The sequence below is a fragment of the Cryptococcus depauperatus genome, chromosome 1 (assembly GCF_001720195.1).
Source record: "Cryptococcus depauperatus CBS 7841 chromosome 1, complete sequence".
Taxonomy (NCBI): domain Eukaryota; kingdom Fungi; phylum Basidiomycota; class Tremellomycetes; order Tremellales; family Cryptococcaceae; genus Cryptococcus; species Cryptococcus depauperatus.
In genome coordinates, this window is record NC_089468.1 from 2,892,143 (window position 1) to 2,911,245 (window position 19,103).

At 43.7% G+C, this 19,103-nt stretch overlaps 7 protein-coding genes across 7 annotated transcripts; 4 read left to right on the plus strand and 3 right to left on the minus strand.

The window, feature by feature from the left end:
* Positions 1-86: 86 nt before the first annotated feature.
* On the minus strand, positions 87-799 carry L203_101137 (uncharacterized protein; the record flags this gene model as incomplete). Its single annotated transcript, XM_066210582.1, has 5 exons — positions 87-115; positions 168-251; positions 320-391; positions 523-649; positions 788-799. The coding sequence occupies 5 exons, from the start codon at positions 797-799 to the stop codon at positions 87-89; spliced, it is 324 nt and encodes a 107-aa protein (XP_066066679.1).
* A 196-nt stretch (positions 800-995) lies between these two features.
* L203_101138 (uncharacterized protein) lies at positions 996-3,017 on the plus strand (the record flags this gene model as incomplete). The annotated part of the gene is made up of 5 exons (XM_066210583.1): positions 996-1,029; positions 1,075-1,141; positions 1,191-1,307; positions 1,357-2,469; positions 2,522-3,017. 5 exons carry the CDS (start codon positions 996-998, stop codon positions 3,015-3,017), a joined length of 1,827 nt encoding a protein of 608 aa, XP_066066680.1.
* A 117-nt stretch (positions 3,018-3,134) lies between these two features.
* On the minus strand, positions 3,135-3,894 carry L203_101139 (uncharacterized protein; the record flags this gene model as incomplete). Its single annotated transcript, XM_066210584.1, has 6 exons — positions 3,135-3,149; positions 3,208-3,272; positions 3,327-3,405; positions 3,459-3,496; positions 3,560-3,607; positions 3,675-3,894. 6 exons carry the CDS (start codon positions 3,892-3,894, stop codon positions 3,135-3,137), a joined length of 465 nt encoding a protein of 154 aa, XP_066066681.1.
* A 1,789-nt stretch (positions 3,895-5,683) lies between these two features.
* On the plus strand, positions 5,684-9,704 carry L203_101140 (uncharacterized protein; the record flags this gene model as incomplete). The annotated part of the gene is made up of 9 exons (XM_066210585.1): positions 5,684-5,889; positions 5,945-6,897; positions 6,952-7,084; positions 7,135-7,447; positions 7,494-7,935; positions 7,984-8,308; positions 8,357-8,847; positions 8,902-9,316; positions 9,368-9,704. 9 exons carry the CDS (start codon positions 5,684-5,686, stop codon positions 9,702-9,704), a joined length of 3,615 nt encoding a protein of 1,204 aa, XP_066066682.1.
* Positions 9,705-10,097: 393 nt separating this feature from the next.
* L203_101141 (uncharacterized protein) lies at positions 10,098-12,217 on the plus strand (the record flags this gene model as incomplete). The annotated part of the gene is made up of 14 exons (XM_066210586.1): positions 10,098-10,137; positions 10,209-10,318; positions 10,373-10,555; positions 10,602-10,623; positions 10,672-10,762; positions 10,806-10,857; positions 10,906-11,161; positions 11,234-11,598; positions 11,647-11,707; positions 11,755-11,779; positions 11,830-11,885; positions 11,965-12,048; positions 12,108-12,132; positions 12,181-12,217. 14 exons carry the CDS (start codon positions 10,098-10,100, stop codon positions 12,215-12,217), a joined length of 1,407 nt encoding a protein of 468 aa, XP_066066683.1.
* Positions 12,218-13,575: 1,358 nt separating this feature from the next.
* On the plus strand, positions 13,576-14,737 carry L203_101142 (uncharacterized protein; the record flags this gene model as incomplete). Its single annotated transcript, XM_066210587.1, has 5 exons — positions 13,576-13,694; positions 13,744-13,784; positions 13,848-14,348; positions 14,417-14,647; positions 14,700-14,737. 5 exons carry the CDS (start codon positions 13,576-13,578, stop codon positions 14,735-14,737), a joined length of 930 nt encoding a protein of 309 aa, XP_066066684.1.
* Positions 14,738-15,214: 477 nt separating this feature from the next.
* Positions 15,215-18,068, minus strand: L203_101143 (uncharacterized protein; the record flags this gene model as incomplete). The annotated part of the gene is made up of 6 exons (XM_066210588.1): positions 15,215-16,421; positions 16,468-16,563; positions 16,610-16,680; positions 16,727-17,469; positions 17,824-17,938; positions 17,988-18,068. The coding sequence occupies 6 exons, from the start codon at positions 18,066-18,068 to the stop codon at positions 15,215-15,217; spliced, it is 2,313 nt and encodes a 770-aa protein (XP_066066685.1).
* Positions 18,069-19,103: the final 1,035 nt, after the last annotated feature.

A 19,103-nucleotide genomic window follows, 5' to 3' on the forward strand; every position in this document is an offset into this window, starting at 1 on the left:
TAGCAAGACAACCATGACCCTTGAAAATTATCAAACACAAACGTCTCAGGCGCAAGGATATTGTTACATGTGCTATATATGGTAGGTTATGACTGTTGAAAGGGGTTCTCAATTTCTATCGTTGCAGCATATCAGATACAAGACGTTTTTGTGTCGCAAAGACGCACCTGATGAGCCATCCGTAGGGCTCACGAGTACAATGTTGGGGCCACGGAGAACGACTAAACCAAGATTTCGTGTTGGTCGTTCATCTGAGAGTAGGTAAGCTATCAGTACAATATCGTCAAGGTAGATGCAGGCTCGAAAGAGATTGTCGCACCCTCATACTCTTCTACAACATCATCCATGACGAGGTTCATGAGCTGGTCATAACCCTTCAATATGCCAGTGACTGCATCAATATTAGCACTCTAAATAAGGAGAAATTTGATCTTATCATTTCGCCAGCATTTCAGACCCAAAACTGTAACAAGGCCCGCTTGATTTCCCCGCAATGTCCCAGCAAAGACTCATATCACTCACCTTCGCGACCTCCCATGAATTTGACTCTGATGCTCTTGTCTACTAACTGGGCTAGATTGAGGATGGACTCTCGCTTTTTACGATCTCCTTGGTTGCCTTGTCCGCCTCGAGAACCGCCTCGGCCGCCCTATAGATGATAAAAACAAGTCAAAGTCAGCAAAACAATTTATACTTTTTATGTCAAAATTGAGAGATATATCCTACGCCAGAAACTGGATTGGCAAGGAGAGAATGTATCGTGAGTGTCCTAAAATGTTCAACTTACTCTTCCTGACATTTTTGTAAGTGAGTAAAAGGAAAAAAAAAAGTGTGTGAATTAACAAGTCTGTTTTCAAGCTAGAATTATAGAAGAGAAGAATATAATTATAATCAGGCTCGCCCACCTCCACATTGTCCAAAAATCAGGCTCATCTTACATCTCTTACATTCAAACATTTTCCCTTTTGCTAATATAACAGCTTCTTAAAAAGAAGATGGTAGCCCAAGAGATGGACATATCTTTTGATGGTAAGCTCATCAATAAATCGAACAGGGAATAACTAGCTCTTTCAGTTCTAAATCTACTCAGTAAAGAACGCGCTGTCTACGGTCTTCGTAACAGTGACTACGAGCGATACCGGTTAGAACTCACATACAAAAGATTGGGATGCTACTGATATTTAGAATAGTCGACACTGTTCAAACAAAATACACAGGCTCAGACAGGCTACTGATGCTACTTGTGGAAAGGGAAAAAAGTACCAAAGCCCTCCCAAGCTAGTCGCAGAGGCAGTCAAGGATGTTCGGTTCGTATCAATATAGCTATGCAATGATTTACTCGCTCACAGATCGTAGGCAAATCCACCTCATTTTGTTTTCTGTTGAAAGAGCCCTCGCTCATTCACACGAGTTCAAACATCTCAAGACTAAGAACCCTTCTTTACGAAAGGATCAGCTTTCCTGGCTTCGTCAAGCCTTCAAACTCTCCAATACTCTTTACAACCTAGCTTCCGCACTTTCTTCTCCTTACGAAGGACATCAAGCGAAAATAGACCTGAAGACACTTGGTCAAATTACAATCTATCATTTGACAATCAAGTCAGAGCTAGCTTTCGAGAAAGCCAACTGGATTGGAGCTTTAGCTGATCTAGCTGCAAGGAGGAAGCTTCTTTCAACCTTTGCAGAGGGAGCAAAAGACTCTTTTGATCAAGCACTTGCTGCTGAATTTATAGATTCGCATGATCCTTTCATTCGCTATTGCGCATATAAGCTTGGTCGCGCAGAATCTCACGATATCGATGGCGTCATATCTGAGATTGAGCCTGAAGTCCTTGAAGAGGCCATTACAGGTTTTAATGGGTTGATTGAGAAGCTGAGAGTGGAACTAAGCGTGAAAGAGATAGAAGCTGATCGAAAAGGTCTGGCTGACTTGGAATTCTTTGGGGAAAAAGTGGAATTGAGGAACGCAGAGATTGTGAATGTCATGATAAAAGTCCAGAATGTGTTTGCGAAGCTCAGTAATGGAAACACGAAAGGAGGAAGGGAAATCAAGCAATGGGATCGCGTGCTTGGTGTTCTTGGTGAAGCCGAAGCCGTTGCTCGCAAATTGCTTGAAGACCACGATGCCACTGGCGCCAAATCCTCACTCAAATCTGCTAAGACAGCTCAGTCACTCTCATTCACTCATCAATATATTGTCTATCTTTTTCTAAGTCATCGAATCCGTCGAGATTTGTCCCTTCTTTCATCTCTCTCTACTTCATCGTTACCTTCTGATCCTGCCCATTTTAAGGTCCAAGGTGGTAGGAGCAAGTTGGAAGAGGCAATCAAGACCCTCGGTGCTATGGTCAAAATCTATGACACTATTATCCAGAGTCTGAGACAAGCCGCTGAATTGAGCATTGTACAGGAAAGGGAAGGTGTACAAAACGGTGTGGAAGGATTAGAATGTTACTTTAATGCCATCAAGTGAATCGTTACCTTTGACCAAACCAAGCTGAGCTAATGTATGACACTGTAGGTGCTACAACCTTGCCCGTTTACATTGTATCCACCCAAGCCCATCTTTCGCTTCAGCGATCGAGCTTCTCGTCACTGCTACTCTCTCTCTTGGTCGATCACGGGATCTCCTCACGTCTTCTCTTGATGAGCCTATCGTTTCAATCCCTATGCTCTCACTGGATGAGCTTGAAGAAAACATCAAAACTGCTGAAAAAGCAGCCAAGAAAGGATTGTTTGCACTGACGGTAGAAAAACCTGTTTTCTTCGACATGGCATTCAATTACATTGAGGTTCCCATCGATGAATTACAACGTTTGGCTGGCAACAAGAAAGTAAAAGTGGCTGAACAGAGGGCCAATGAAGGGCTACATGCTCAAGTAAAGACAGTAGAGCAATTAAATAAGGATAGGGAAAGAGAGAATAGGGAGGCTACACCAGCGGCTGAGGAAACAGACAGAACGAAGTCTGAAGAGGGGAAAAAGGGCTGGCTGGGTGGATGGTTTGGTAGAAAGTGACCACGGGATTATCTTTCTTCCAAGGTGATATGCATGGCTGTGTATTTGTGTTGCTTACTAGCACAACTTCCCTTTGAACCCGGAATATTGATATTGACAATAAAATCTCTCTAGTAGTTAGTCCCACTTGACCTATGGATTTGTAAGCTAAGTTGGCGGCCAGATTGAGGCAATTGGCGACACGACAAACCTCTGGGTCGAGCTTGAATCTTTCATAAGCCTCTCGATTGAAGAACGACAACTCTGTTTCGTTTTCTGGATCACCAAAGTCAACATTGCACTGTGTATAAGTTATACCATACGACTTACGAGCTCCTATCTCTTCAAGAGTTTTGTTAGGATGAAGGATCCACTCGTCATGATCAAGATTGATAATCAAATTTGTCGTCTTCATCCCACATGTCAGTCTTGAGTCTCTTCCGATGAAATTCCCTATCAGACCTTGTGGCCATGTGCGACAGTGTAAAGCTTCATGGTATCTTTTGTATTCATCAGTCAAGCTTTTGTGCACAAGTCCAAGGGGAAGGAAATAAGGAAAGTACCAAGGGCAAGAGTTTGGTAAGGCTTAAATCCAGAAGCAGTTTTGATCTCTAGATTATGAGCATACACTTTAGCACTTTGGCCTATCACACCTCTGCCCTTGACGTTGACGCTTACTTTCTCTCACAATTTCCATAAGCCCTCCCACGGTTAACTTTCTCAAATCAAGGTGCTGTAGAACCAGACTCTTTTGAGTACGAAATTCAAAAGACTTGATCACTCTGACAGTGAGAGTGGCATCTGAGATGGGATGAAGCTCTGTAGCGAGAGGGATGTGTTCAGAGTGAGGAGCTAGATGTTCTTTCGGAGCGAGTATGGAAGATTTCTGCTCAACCATATCGTGGAAGCTTGTATATGTGCTAATGAATATCGAAATGAAAAATAGAAATCAAATAAAGAATTGGACAGTGAGATGAGTTTTGTAGCAACCTTCAGGCACTAGATCACGTACCTTCAATCTTCCACAGTATAATAAAGTTGAAAATAGAATAGACATCATTTTAGAGACAAGTGTTTTCAATGAAAATATGCTCAATGTCAACAACCAGTATATATATTATACATGCGCCTGGAGATGAAGGCGTATCAAATCTATATTGACCGAGTCGTCAGATCGAAAGATAATTTGCATAGTGGCTTATAAAAATAGTACTTTGTCAACCAGAGATAGAAAGAATGAAATCAGTTAATGTTCGGTTCTGGATTCTGAATTGCTCTCTGCTTTCCCCGAGGTGTAGAGTAGGTCCTGCAGATCATTCAATCTCACTAGTATTATACAGCTTAATTGCACATACAGAAGCTAACAGCGACCTCCTGCCTCGTCATGAAAATGAGCGACCAAGGTTGTTATTACTATTCAATTAGACGCTTAAGATGTCAATGACAATTGTTTACGTTGAGTCTTGCAATGGCGACTAATATTACCAGTCAAAGGGTCAAAAGAGTATAATAGATACTACTTTTTAAGATAATCCTTTCAGATTACTCGAAAACCGTAAGCGATAAGAACAAAGAAAATTGACAGCGTATTCCCAAGCTATTCAGATGGGCCTCTCTAGCTTTATCAGCCATTATCACTTCTTGAAGCAACCTGTATAAATTCAGTAGGTTGATCTTGCGTAAGACTTTATAGAGACATTACTTTACAAATAAAGGCTGCACGATTCTCTCTCGGCTAATTGAGCTAGGGAAATGACTACTTCAGTTTCTTCTTAACTGTAACGATGATATCTTTTGTAGGCAATTTGGATGTGCCAGATTAAGCCCAGTAGAACCATACAGGATGTCTCTCGTCTCATGGCAAACAAAGCTTCTGACTGGAAAAAGACAAGACTGCTTTCATCAGGCAACTAATGACAAAAGATCAAAATAAGTTTGTTGATTTCCAGTCATGTTGGCCGTTGGAACTAACATAAGATCCACGCAGTGGATAGCATCCCATCGAAAAGGGTTGAGGCCTGAGAGCGATCACTATAGTCATTTTCAATACCTACTTGTGAAAAGACCCGTCCAGCTATGGCTGATTAGCAGTCAACACTTGAAATTGCCAGGAAATCGTGAACTTCAGTTGTCATCAGGTTATCAAGTAACGTATGAGATACAACCGTTAGACAGCTCAATAGGAAACTTGACTCCAAAAGATGTGCCCAAAGTCTGTGATAGAATTGCTTCTGTATATCTAATATGAAAAATCAGTTCATGAAGCACAACATACTGAGACCCGTTGGGTCATCCATGGTCTTCAAGATACAACTCCGGCTTCGAAGCCAGCAACCTGCCTCCTGGATAAAATAGGTGCAGTCGTGGCAGATGAAATGAGTGCAGTTATAAATATAAAGGTTAAGACCAAAATTGAAAGTAATCAATTTCTCTTGACCAGCAACTAACGTTAATCATGCTTAATTACAATTTGGGTTGAGCGCGCCTTTATTGAGATCGCTTGCACGCCTAATATATCTTCCGATGTCATCTTGGAAAGTTCTTTGTTGTAGTTTCTTCTTTCCACTTAACTTTCTAGAAATTGTTTTATATCTTCAATCTGGCCGTTGAGCTACAGAAGGGGGGCTTAAGAGGTGTCGCATCAAGAGCCATATCTTGGCATCGTGCCAGTCTCGAGACTGGCTGCAATGCGGTCTTCCTCGACTCATCCTACTGTCATTGAGAATCCGCAATTGGGTTCCAATCCATACTTTGCGTATCCAACTCCTTCTCCAGATCAGATTGAATCTGAACTGGTGAGATACCAAGATGAGGAAAATTTTCCGTTGGCAGTGCTGCTAGACCGGCTCGCTAAAAAGGGAAACCATGACTTGAGAATACTTTTGGCTGACATGTAAGCCCACTGCGGTATTCATACTACATGCAACAGCTGATATGTGAGCCGAAAGTTTGCCTCAGGTGTCACCTAAAGATCGTCCAAAACACATCATTGAATTTGCGAAGTCTACCCGACAAGCTTTATTAAAATACCTCGCCGTTCTTAGGTGGAAGACATCCGTAGATATCTCTTCTTCCACTACGCCTTCCATAAATAATGCTCCACCCAACGGGACATCGCTTCCTACGCCTCATTCTAATATTAGTTCTAATGATACTTCTCCATCCGTTCTTTCTATCAAAGGCAAGGGAAAAGCCTCTTCTCAGGACGTCGTTAGAGGAAAAGTTACTGATGGAAAACGGATCGAAGAGTACTTTGTCCATCACAGAACTCAACAAAATCTTGCTATTGACCATATTAAGCATGTGACCCTGCAAGTCGAGACCTTTCGAGAACGTAACCCTGATCTCTTTACATCTTTAGTCCTTCTTTCGAAAGGTGACTACATGTGTTTGCCAACGACTTTGACGGAACCTTACATTAAGAAGCCTCCTCTAAGCAATTCGCTCATCCTCAAAATACTCAAACGGCTCAACTATCAGATCCAATATCGTCTAAGATGTCTTGATTACCTTCCACCAGAACTTGTTATTGAGGATATACGAGATGGCAAGCTGTACGCAAAAGGAGACACTTGGAAAGCAACACTCACGTTGACCGACTTTACCGATGCAGGAAGATGGTGGTTAACAGGTCTTGAATGGGGGTGGAAGGAAAAAGAGAAAGGGGTAGATGACCCTGGAGGTAGTGGGCAAAAAGCACTGGGATACAAGAGTTTCAAGGGAGAAGAGCGACAGATGATTATGGATATAGCGAATAAAATCCTCATGCCTAGAGAAACTTCGATTCCGAAAGAAAAATCAACCGATGAGGGGACAACTAGTCCGGATGTGCAGACGAAGGGAAATGTTTATAAAAAAAGGATCATAGATGCACCGCTGGTAAGATTGTACAACTTCCTCCGTAAGTTTTTTTTATAGAAAATAAAAATTGAAATTATCGCTGATGTCCTGCTAGAACATCTTTCATTATCATATCAACTGGAGACTTTGTTTTCGCAAGCTATTGTTTTAGCGCAAGGCAAATGGAGAACTCAGCTCATACCGGAACTGGACCGCGAAAAGAAGACGCTTCGTATCAAATATTGGCTGTAGGTTTCTCTTATTTGTACAGCCTGAAAATCTTTGACTATGTTCACAGGCGCGAGCGACCTTCTCAACCGGTTTCTCGTCAAGAGCCGGCTGCAGTTAGCAAAAATACTAAATCTTCTACTGATATTACTATCTTGCGCCAACCTTTATTTGGCGGCCTCATTTCAATAAGTCTTGCCGAATCAACGACTTTCCCTTCTTCCTTGCAAAGCACACTTGCTGACATCTCTACTGGAGACCTAACATCCAATGAGAGAGTTCTCAGGCTTCGATTGGCTATCAATTGGACTGTTGGCGAGGCTGGTGTTGGAGGAGGGTTCAAAAATGGAGATGTGATGGATAATGGCGCTATGCTGAAACTTGTGGGCCATATGATTTAAGTGATCGCACGAGCTGATGACAGATTAGGAAGAAGATGCTCTTAGCGTGAATGAGTTGCTGATGACATGCACGCGATTTCATGCCGCATGTCTTACTCGACATCATGCAACTTTTCTTCTTTCTTCACACCTGGTTTTTCCATCCCAGCCCACCTTTTCTGAATCTTTTTCACTTCTGCAACAGCCCCTCACTCTCAAAATACCTTTACCTTCTCGATTTGAAACAAAGCATTTGCTTCTAGGAGTGTCTCCTTTTACAGGCCAACTTGAAATCGATGATGAAGGCGTAGACGAAGGTGACGAAACAAGAGAAAAGAGGGCAAAATTAGCTGAGAAAGCAGTCAGAAATGGCAAAAAACTGGCAGATGAGATTATGAGACTGATTGTAGCTGTTGTGATGGAGAAATTGGAAGGGCAAATGAGATCCTTAGGTCATAGCCCTCTCCGTCAATTAGGTATACGTACAAAAGGCATGTGTTTTGTTCCTGTGACTGCTTGTCCACTGAACAACCTTACAGATATGACAAAAGCCGAGCTTCACCCGGCCTCTACCATCTTCCTTCCTCTTCCAGTGTCTGCTTCACATTACCTCGTAGCCAAAGTCTCATCAGTTGGTGTTTCTTTTGAGTTGATTAAGGTCATCAGAGTACCACATGAAAATGGAATTGGTAGAATGATGGTAGTAGGAGACCAAACAGGGATGGATCTTGCCAAATTACGTAGGAGAAGACAAGAAAAAAAGCGGCGAGAGTCACGCGATGTTTCCTTTAATAACGAAAGTAGTAAAGAAAGTAATTGGGAAGTAGAAAGCCAGGATCTAAAGGATTTGTTTATCTTATCAAAGTAAGCAACTCAATTTCTTCAAACCGAAAGACTAATCTTTGAAATCAGTGCTCTCGTGGCACAAACCATGATTGAACAACAATTAAAAGACCGGCAAATTCCCTATACCCACCAATATCCCTCTTCTTCCGGCCCTGCTGCACCTACATCCTTGTCTCCTTTGGCTGGTATGATACCTGCTATATGCGTTGGTGTACAGGATCTCTTGCGAGGCGGTAAGAGAGGATTAGAGGCTATGGATGTTGCCATGCCTAAAATGTGGTTGAGGATTGAAGGATGGTGGACAGGAAAGGCTGAAGTCTGTACTGTTGTTGTTTTGAGACATCAACCTTCGGTGTCGGCTGCTACGATCAAATCATCTACCACCAGTGAAGACATTGGCGAAACAAAGGAGAATTGCGCAGCTCAAAGCGAGGGTATCTCATTTGATCATAAATCTTCTGTCGTCAGGTTTAGGTCAAAAGACATCTCGTGTTGTGTATCAGAGGTTTTGGAACAATGGGAAAGATTGAGTAAAGTTATTGCGGTTGCAGGCGAAAGTACGTATTGTCTGAATGTTTCGATCAATGAAAGTACTGATTGTCAAAACTTAGTCAATCGCTTGAGCGAATTAAAAGAATTTAAAGACGTCAAGATGCTTTCCTTTGACTTGTGCACTGTGATACTCGAATACGCTCCCGATCATTGTGCTTCCATCACATATACACCCATCGATGATTCATATCAGGTCACATTTTTTCTGGCGTCTAACTCTTCGCTTGTGGATAATAAAACAGGCAGAAAAAATCCCCATGCTCTTTTGTCACCACTCCTCAGTGCCAAACTCAACGAACTAACCACAGCTGCAGATAAGCGAAGAAACACAGCCAGTCGAAATTTTGTGGGATTGTTGCGGGGTACTTTGCCAATTATAACTGTCGGAGAAGAGCTTGATACCAAAATGGAATGGAGGTTGATAATCCTGGGAGTTGAGAAGTTCCGACTAGTCAAAGATCATTTAGGAAGTCGGTAAGCTTATCACTAACGCGTTATTGGTCAGTAACTGACGGCAGACGACAGATATGGACTAGATTTCACTTTGTTGCCTGATTTAAGACATTACCTCATTCAAGATTCCTCAACTCCCCGAGGCCTTCATAGAACAGTCGACTGTTTCACTGGCCCTATGGCTTCGCTCAACATGGAGAGAATTGTCAAAACCGTATTCGCCTCGGAAAGAGCCCTTTCTCTGTCACCCTCAATACCATCTGTTGAGCAAAGACGTAAAGTGCCTCCTTTAATGCGACTCGACAGGGGCACATCGCTGGTTTGCGAGCTGCCAAGATTGGAAAGAGTGATGAGAAAATGTGTAGAGGAGGCAGAAAAGGGGTTTGAAGCAACAGAAGTTGACTCCTAGAGTCAGCAAAGAGATGAGACTGCAACTTGCACAGGTGCATAGATGCTAGATTGGTGGACAATTCGTTACACAGATTGCATGGCACTTTTGAAATGTATTTTAGGGCTGTATTCCCATCTATATTTTCAAACACTGCAAATACATATTTAGGCGAGACCTGCTTCGCCTAAAAAGATAACGGGTAATGACGGCGACTGCTTGACTAAAAAAATTGGAGATAATCGATCTAGTTTCGGCTTCGGTCGGTCCGAAAAGCATAAAGAAGTGTTTTTGGGCAGAGTGTTCATGATTATTGATTATATCTATACAACTTTTGAAAACCTTCAAGATTAATCTGCATTGATAAAGTGGATATAGAATTTGGCAGTCACAGATAATCAAAAGTATGTCACAATGTCTGGGTCAAGTCCGACAGGCCAGATAATATACAAAGGTCAGTCAACGAGAACCGAGAGAGTTTATTCTCTCTTGCAGCTGGGACTGACCAGGCGTATATATATATAGCATTTGTGCCCACCCTCAAGATGGCCTTGTGTATTATTGTAGGTTTCATCATTGCCAAGAAGGGCATGATATCTACGGCAGGAGCAAAAGGTATAGGCAGTTTGGTTATTGCAAGTCAATTCGTTCTTCGCCTACTGTACAACCACTCACAATTGTGCTTCAAGAATGTTGCCTTGCCATGCTTGATCTTTTCTTCCATGGTTACTGCCTTTACATCGACCAATATCGTGGCTTTTGGACCTTTGGCGGCGGTGGCCGTGATGTATCAGGCCTTGGGTTTATTCTTTGCGTGGCTCATACGAGAGATTTTCTACGTGCCAATAGATTTCAGATGGGGCATCCTCATTGTAAGTTCAATGGGAAGATGAGAGTTACCTGACTTGTTGGTATTAGGCAGGAGTGATCTCAAATTGGGGTTTGTTCTTTATATTCAAGTCTTGGATTTATACTAAGATTGACCTAGGAAATTTGCCCACAGCTGTCGTGCAGACCATGGCTCAAGACGCTCCGTTCAACTCAGATACGGACGTTGATTTGGGCGTTGCTTATATAGCGTAGGTTGAGATGATTTCTGGGTTATTCTGACAGTAGACTCAGCATCTTCATCTTCATCATGAACACTACCTTTTTCGGTTTGGGCACTCATAAAGTGAGTGCACCATGAGCATTTGTATTAGCACCCAACCATGAGCTGTAGATTTGCGGTTGGGATTTCCAACAAGACCGTCAAATACCTGACCGTTTACCATTCAAACAGCGGTGGAGACAATACTTGAAGGCAGCAAGATCAAAAGTCGTATTCAAGAGACACTCTGCCAGTACCTATGCGGACGGTGAAGCCGGGGATAGGTTAGAGATGGAAATTTCTGAAAGAGAACCTGAATCGTGCAAGAATCCAATTGCATTATATATGCAAGAAGATGGGGTTTGTCAAATAAATGAGACCTCTGCAGGTAAGATTTTTCTCAGGAAAGAGAGCAGTAAGTTTATCAAAGCGATAGTTCCTCACTCCAGTACTGCCGTAGCCATCTCCAGCCCCATACTCCCCCTTCATACTGAAGCTGCGGACAATCCGAATACCCTTCAAAATACCGAATCGGTCTCACCTAAACCATATCCAGCCAAACCGGCCGTCTTCAAACGTATGCTAAAAACAATCCAAAATCTACCCAATGCTACCTGGGCTACCATTCTCGGTATCCCAATCTCTGTTGTGGAACCTCTCAAGGCTTTGTTCACTCACACGAATGGATGGACTGGGATCAAAATGCCCAACGCTCCGGATGGGAAGCCCCCGTTGCATTTCATTCTTGATACAGCTTCATTTTTAGGAGGTATCGCTGTTCCTGCAGCATTGTTGTTGATAGGGGCGAGTTTTGCCCGGCTCAAGGTCAGAAGGGTGTTGTGCGTTGAAAAGTAATTACTGACAAGACGATAGTTACCAAAGAATTGGATAGATTTACCACTAGCAGCTATTGTAGGTCTCACAGTTAGTAAAAGTGAGGGCTTTCTTCTTTTGCTTGCTCTCAAATTGACACCATTTCAGTGATCATAGTACCCGTCTTTGGAATGTAGGCAACACACTCCGCCACCATGGCTTTCACAACGTTGATGAATACAGTTTTGTTGTTCAAGCTTTACAAGCCCATACTGGTCTCTTTCCCCATCACGATAAAAGTAGGCGCTGTGTGAGATTCACTAGACTGACCACGAAAAGTCAGAACATTCGTTGCCATTCTATTGTCGGGAACACCAGCGGCAGCAAACCAACTGGTCATCACTCAGCTCTACAACCCAGCTGGATCAGCCGACTCTTTGGCAAGTTTCTTACTGCTCCAATGTGAGTACCTCGGAAACTCAAAGCTCTGCTGTTAGAAGCTGACAGTCGTTTATCTACAGATGCGCTCATGTTTGTATTATCAACGTGAGCTACAATCTCAACTCATCAACCTTGGCTAACTTCTCTCCCAAGAGCTCTAGCTGCCATCGCATTATATATAGTCGAATAATTGAACATACGTGTGTTGGAATGATGTTGGCTTTTCGCTACAAGCAGGCATTGTGTTTGAGGACTTTTTGAGAGCAGTACAACGAGATAATTTAATTCAAAAATATAATTTCAATGATTGATATTTCAAGAATTGATAACTTTTCGGAATATGTGTGTAACGTACACAGATCGGGACACTTGATTCAACCATTAGGTGTTTCTGTAAGTGCATCACCACTCTACACTGCGGCTGGTAAAGACGATTGATAAGTCCGTCAATGAAGAACATTCAAGGATAAGGAAAGGGATATATATATAGATAAAACCGTAGAATACGTTTACCGTGGATACTTTATTCAATGCATAACTAGTGCTAGATTTGCTGCCATTCACATATACTATTCATATAGTTATCATCAACAAAACCCAGTGTGGCACACCGGTGCCATCAATCGCCCTATTTTCAACGGAATAGATGTCAGCAAAATTTCCTGGTACTGCATACTTGGAGTTTGATATTTCTAGTCTACATCTCATTTGTCATTTATTCTATTCCAATTTTCTGCCTCTAGGAGCTGTGTCATGAATATTACCAATAATTAATATCCACGCTCTGTACCAAAAGGTCACAATAATGCAATCTACGTTGCATTATTATTTATTGGCTATATTCCATGGAGTAATTCCAAGGTTCTGACAAGCTGGAGGTTTTGACAGTGACGATGGAGATACGATTATTAGAATAATGCTACTTGGCGCTCAACTTCCACTCAGCAGTGAGTAGTAACAATACAGTGAGCTTCTGTCGTTTGATCTCTCGGTAGTCCTCTTGCTTTTATCAACCCATATGGCATCTATGAGCTCCCGCCATTTGTCACCCACAACATCGTTGAAAGCCACAGCAGATGGTGGCGCCGACTGGACAGTTTCTTGCGCCTTGCTGGACTGCCTCAATAGCCTATTCAGACGTTCCGACTCCTTGTAACCGCTACTCGTAACACTATCAAGTGAATGCAGACATTTGGCCTCGAGGACTCGTCCCACATTATTTATTGGAAGGTGTTGTCTAGTTTGACCCAAGTACCAGGAGCTGTATATGGGAGCAATTACATGACCACTGTTGGGTCAAAGATGATCCCATGGATAGACGATATACACACTTTCATCTCAAACAGCCAGATTGGAAGTGGACATAGAGGGTGGAGGTTACCGATAAGTTGGGATGAAGTTAGGCGCGCGATAGACCACAAGGCATGCAAGGCTGTCGGTACTCGCCGATGTTCGGTTTGTTTTTGAACTGTCCCGAGATTAGATATTACTCGATATATTATTAATACTTGCTTTTGTCTTGATCCTTTTTATTCTGAAAAAAAAAACATGATAGACTTGCCGTCATCACTCTTGGCCGTGTTGCAACGGGCTCAGCAACAAGATCCGCTGGGTGAGCTGATACATGGAGCCCTTGTTCTCATCGAAAGTGTCCTTGACTTACTTGGGTAAGTGGTTATGCAATTGCAAGACGTCTTTGAGTGCTTATTCAAGTAGAGAGGAAAAAGTGGCAATAAGCTTCAATGGTGGAAAAGACTGTGAGATGGGTTGCATCCTTGACTACAATAGATACTACAGAAGCTAACTTGTTGGCAATGCAGGTACTGTCCTGCTACATATTTACGCTGCCGTGTTGTATGCCAGACACGCCTCAAGCGTCTCACAGCAACTCAAACCCAAGCCTGATCCCCATGTGACAATCCCTCCCTGGCGAGGTCCACAGAATTGTCTGTCGTCTACTGAATATCCTATCTCACCATCCCTCAATCCTCTTCAATCTGCCCAAACGCCTCCGCCCATCTCTTCCACCTCTTCCACTAAAAGTTCTCCTCATCCTTACTCGACTCACCATCGCCCATCTATATCCCTGCCCTATCCACTTATTCGATCCGTATACATTACCGCGCTCTGTCCCTTTCCACAACTTGACAGATTTGTTATTGCTTCAACAAAACTATATGGTTTGGATTTGTGGAGGTTTGGGGGTGGAATGAAGGATGCTTTAGAACAGTGGCTGAGCTGTAAAGAAAATGATGGACGAGGAGGAGGGAGCGGGGTAGAGGCGGTGATGATTGGTACCAGAAAAGGAGATCCAAACGATGGTGACTTGCCCTTTTTCACACTTTCTTGCTGTAGGCACTTACACTGACTAGTACAACTGAAATTATAGCCGTGGAAGTGATAACACCCACCGATCCATCATGGCCTCCTTTTCTTCGGATTCATCCTATTTTGCACTGGACGTACGCTGATGTCTGGGATTTCTTGTTAGAATTTCAAGTGCCATATTGTGAGCTGTACGATTTGGGTTACACCAGTCTGGGATCAACCACAAATACATCGCCGAATCCGTTATTGAAGAAGAGTGATGTCAATGGGGGCTGGGAGCCGGCTTATAAATGCAAGTGCCACTCATGTCTCAACAGTGTGTTATGGGCTTATGATAGTTCTAGTAAAAGATGCAAGCCAAGAACGAGCTGGGAGGAATTAGCGAGAGCTATTGACAAATGATTTGGTAGAGTCGATAGAGTATAGAATCATTTACACGCGGCTATATCGAAGTGGAACAAGCTTAAAATGAATAACTAAGGATGGGCATTAGCAACTATGAATGAGAAAGTCCATGGGATAGGGAATAATGCATATTTCAACGGAAAGTTTTAATTGTTTTGATTTCTTAAAAAATGCTTGTAGTTTTAATATCAAATGCCTAAGCCAACCAATAGATAAATCCAACGTTACCACCAAAATTATTATGAAAAACACCTTCGCCTACTCCTAGTTTCTTGCTCATAACCGTGAATTGAATCCCTCAAAGACCCATGCCAGAAACCCATACCCAAAAAACTGAATCCCGACATCAGATACAAAACCAAACTAGAATATATCCAGATAGTGGATAAAGATTTGAAACGGTGAAAGAGAATGGTGAATTAATGTGGCAAAAGAATGAGAAGTCTAATGTCTTCTAGCGTCTCCCAAGTCGCCCATCGTCCATGCTGACTCGACCCCCGTAAGGCGCATCGCTGTTTCCACCGGAACCAGGCAAGTTAAGACCAGAAGTTGAACGTTTGAATGCTAAACCCTTTTCCTTCTCTTGTCCTTGTCCTTCATTATAAATGGCGGAACCGGAGAGAGAAAGATTATGAATCATCTTGCCAAGATCCTCCCCGTTCTCCCACACCTCCCCTCTGTTCATCGGAGAGACGTTAGAATCATTATCCTCATTTGGCTTTGATTGGGCAGAGACTTTATGCCCAAGAGGACTACTTCTCACTTTCTCGTTCCCTCTCATTGTCATGTTTGCTCCTAGTCTGTTGGGATTGTTGCTCGCCCCTATGAAAGGCCCTGTCATCCCGCCAAAGTAGTCTCCACCCATTCCGTCAGCACTAGATTGAGGCGGCGCACCAGGTGGGCCAGCATAAAATGATGGCCCGTTTGGAAAAGCTTGTGTTGTGGGTGTGCCCAGCTGTGCCGAGCCTCCTTGTGCAGATTGGTTAGGTAGAGAAGGGAAACGAACGGGGGCGCCAGGTGCTGCGAAAGGATTATAAGACGAGAATGTGTTGGGACTCGTGACAGGCACACCAGGCGAGAAAGGCCCGGGTGTGGTCCAGCCGGGTCCTGTACCTGGTGCATGCCCCGGAGTCTCGGGGTATCCTCCAAATACAAAACTTGGCATACTGGGGGTCATAGGTGGTAACCCTCTGGTATGAAGCGGCGAAAGAGAGTTGCCGTCAACTGGATGAGCAAAAGACGGCATGGCAATGGGTCCAGGATGGGGGTGTCTATAGCCATGTCCATTATGGCCGTGTTGACCATGTTGCCCATGTTGAGATGGGTGAGGCCCGAGATGGGCGCGATGCTGCAGAGAAGATCGATGGTGACCCGGAGCAATATTTTGAGTTGATATGTTGAGGTTCCAAGGAAACTTGGTGCTAGGTGATGCATTAGGCGGTTTGAAGGGCGGGATTAGCGAAGTATCGATGGGCGTTATAGGGAGGTTATCCTCTTCGCCTTTTGCTACCAAGCCTACAGCGAGATTTCCATGAGATGTCGGCACTGTCGCGCCAGCAGCAATAGCCGCATCAACTGAGCCTCTAGAAGAATAAGTGGAGACGTCAGGGTGAATATCTTTTTCCAATGTTGCCCGTATTCTATAACCTCCAACTTCACGCCTGGAACGTAATGAGCCTCAGTGCAGCTGATTAAACAAACACCTACTCATTGAACATGGCAACAGCTCTAGCAGCATCAGCTTCGTTTCCAAAGAGCGCTGTTCCAAATCCTCTTGGCTTGCCTGATGCATCTGTTGCTACACTGCAACAACGTCAGCTTCTTGGTATTCAGATTTGGCCTTACGCACTCTGCTCTGATAATTGTGCCCGCGGGCCGCAACATATCTTTTAGATCTTGCCACTGTATGGTTAACGGCAACTACAACCAATCAGTCTTTTTCCAGTCTTGAAAAGGTTTGGCTTACGTTGGAAACAAAGATGACACGATCATGGAGCGTATTGACCGGGCCCAACCCTGGCCCCTGATTTGCCAGACCTTCAAGTTGTGGTATAGGCGCTGGCAGCCTCGTATTGGCGTTTGGGCTGACACCAGGGCCCTCTACTTCAATAGATCCTTCAGGGGATGGTTTTAGACCTGCAAACATGGAAGGCGGCAGAGCACCCAAAGGTCCGGAAGGAGGAACTCGCCCGCCTGGAGATACGGTTTTGTTGCTCGAAGATGGTCGAGAGATGACTGGCGAAGTTGTGCGGGGAAGAGAAGCAACATTGGGTGGAGTCATAGTCCCAAAAGGCGCCAGAGAATGCCTTCTCAAGTTGAGTGCCGTCCCAGAATTCAACGAACCTGCAAGCGGAGATTGTCCAAGATACGTTGCAGTAGGTCCAGTATTTTGAACTGAGAGGGGTAATGGCTGTGCGGTGAAAATGGGTGAAGCGCCATTTAGAGGGGAGCCACCCGAGCTTGCCACTGCCACGCCCAAATTACCCGCAGCCGAGAACGAACGTGATTGCCCAGATATCCACGCTGGCGCCTGAGGCGTGAGATGCCCAGACACAGGGAACGGAGAATGAGACGAGGGGAAAGAGTGAAATGGATACAACGAAGCACGAGAGTTGTGGGCTGGGTAAGTCTGTGGTTCATACTCTGGCGGCAACCTGTCTGGCCGGACCTCCAACGTTCTGGTCTGCCAAGTATACCCGTTGTAACGGTCTAATCGTCAGCTGCCATCGTTACCGATCCACCCACCTATTGCCCTTGCTGCATCCTCTCTGCTTCCCATTAAAACCGTGCCATAGCCCCTACTCCGATTATCTGGGCCCAAACTGACATCGGCCCGAAGGACCGTTCCAGCCTTTCTAAATAAATCCTTCAAATCCTGCCAACGTACCCTATACGGGAGCTATCCAGATCAGTGATTGACTACACTAAATGACGTACGTTTCCAACAAACAGATTGACTCGACCGTCAGCACCAACCGCCGAGGGCAGTAGATTTGTCATGAGAGGCGTTACCGAGCGGTTCACTATACCCACATGAGCGAGGACAACGACGCCAGCACTCACTGTCAGCATGCATTTCAGGCGGCGGCGGCGGCGGAGCATTAGCAATAGCTGCCGCAATCACTGCGTCAATCTCGGCAGACGTTGGCGCTCGCGAAGACATGTCTGTGATTGCCACCTGCAATATAGCTAAGCAAGGTTCTTTTTCTGTAGGGCGAGCCACTCACCACGGGAGACTTTCCTCGTTCGGACCCGTCGACATGTGCGCCCTCGTCGAAAGCAGCAACGGCTTCGAGCAAGGACGACATTGTCGCAAGAGTTTTGAGTTAGTTTTGTGTAGACGGATAGTATTTACGCGACAAACATAGCAGAAAAGAAAAAAAACGTAAAAGAAAGAAAAAAGAAAGAAAAAAAAAGTAGAATGTACAAAGGAAATTGGAGAAAAGAAATAAGACGACACGCCACGAGATGGCGGCTTAATAACATTCGTCATTTCTAATGAGCTAAAATAAGGTTTGTAACGGTCCGCCCAGTGTTAAGGATTTGCCACGTGGTGCAAGGGATATGAATACCCAAATTCAAATTGATTTGTTTTTGAATTTTAATTTCTAATACATCGGTATGTGAATTCTATAGAGTATTTGGTATGCATAAAGCGATGGTAATGAGAGGAAGTTGATTAGAATGCTCTGATAATAGCAATTAATCGTTGGTAACGTCGGTAACTTGTAGTGATATGCTTGCTATATATTGAGCCAATTGCTGAACTTTTGTAATACCATCTGGCGAAATTGTAATGTCTGGTTGCATACATAAGCACTTTGCTATTCATTGATTCTTGTTTCTAATTCGTTATATAAATCATTTCTAATTAAAGAAGGCATCTAATACATATTTTCTAGTGAATGTCCATCCAACAGTCCCCCAACAGCCGATCTTAAGCCGTTTCTAGAATATTACCATCATCAGTCATGCTTGGTACCTTTACTTGTATAGTCAAATCAATATATCCAACATTACTATAGTATATCAATTACCAACAATGAGAAGTTATATTCAAGTGAAAGAAGGCTATTAGCTTCGCCAATGACAAAGTAGTTTGATCAACTTGTAATCAGACTGTTGTTTTGGTCAAAAGACTGTATAAGATCCGACAACATGGCATTTACAGCGCTGACTTGAAATTCTGAATGGAAGACTTGTCTTGTTGAATGATCATCCCTTCTTTCAATAGAATATTGCCTGACTAGCGAATGAAAGGTCAATTGACAGCGCAGTGGCTCTGAGACACATGCCAGGTGAAAAGCGTCTGCAGCGGGGTATGAAGAACCTATAGAGATTGA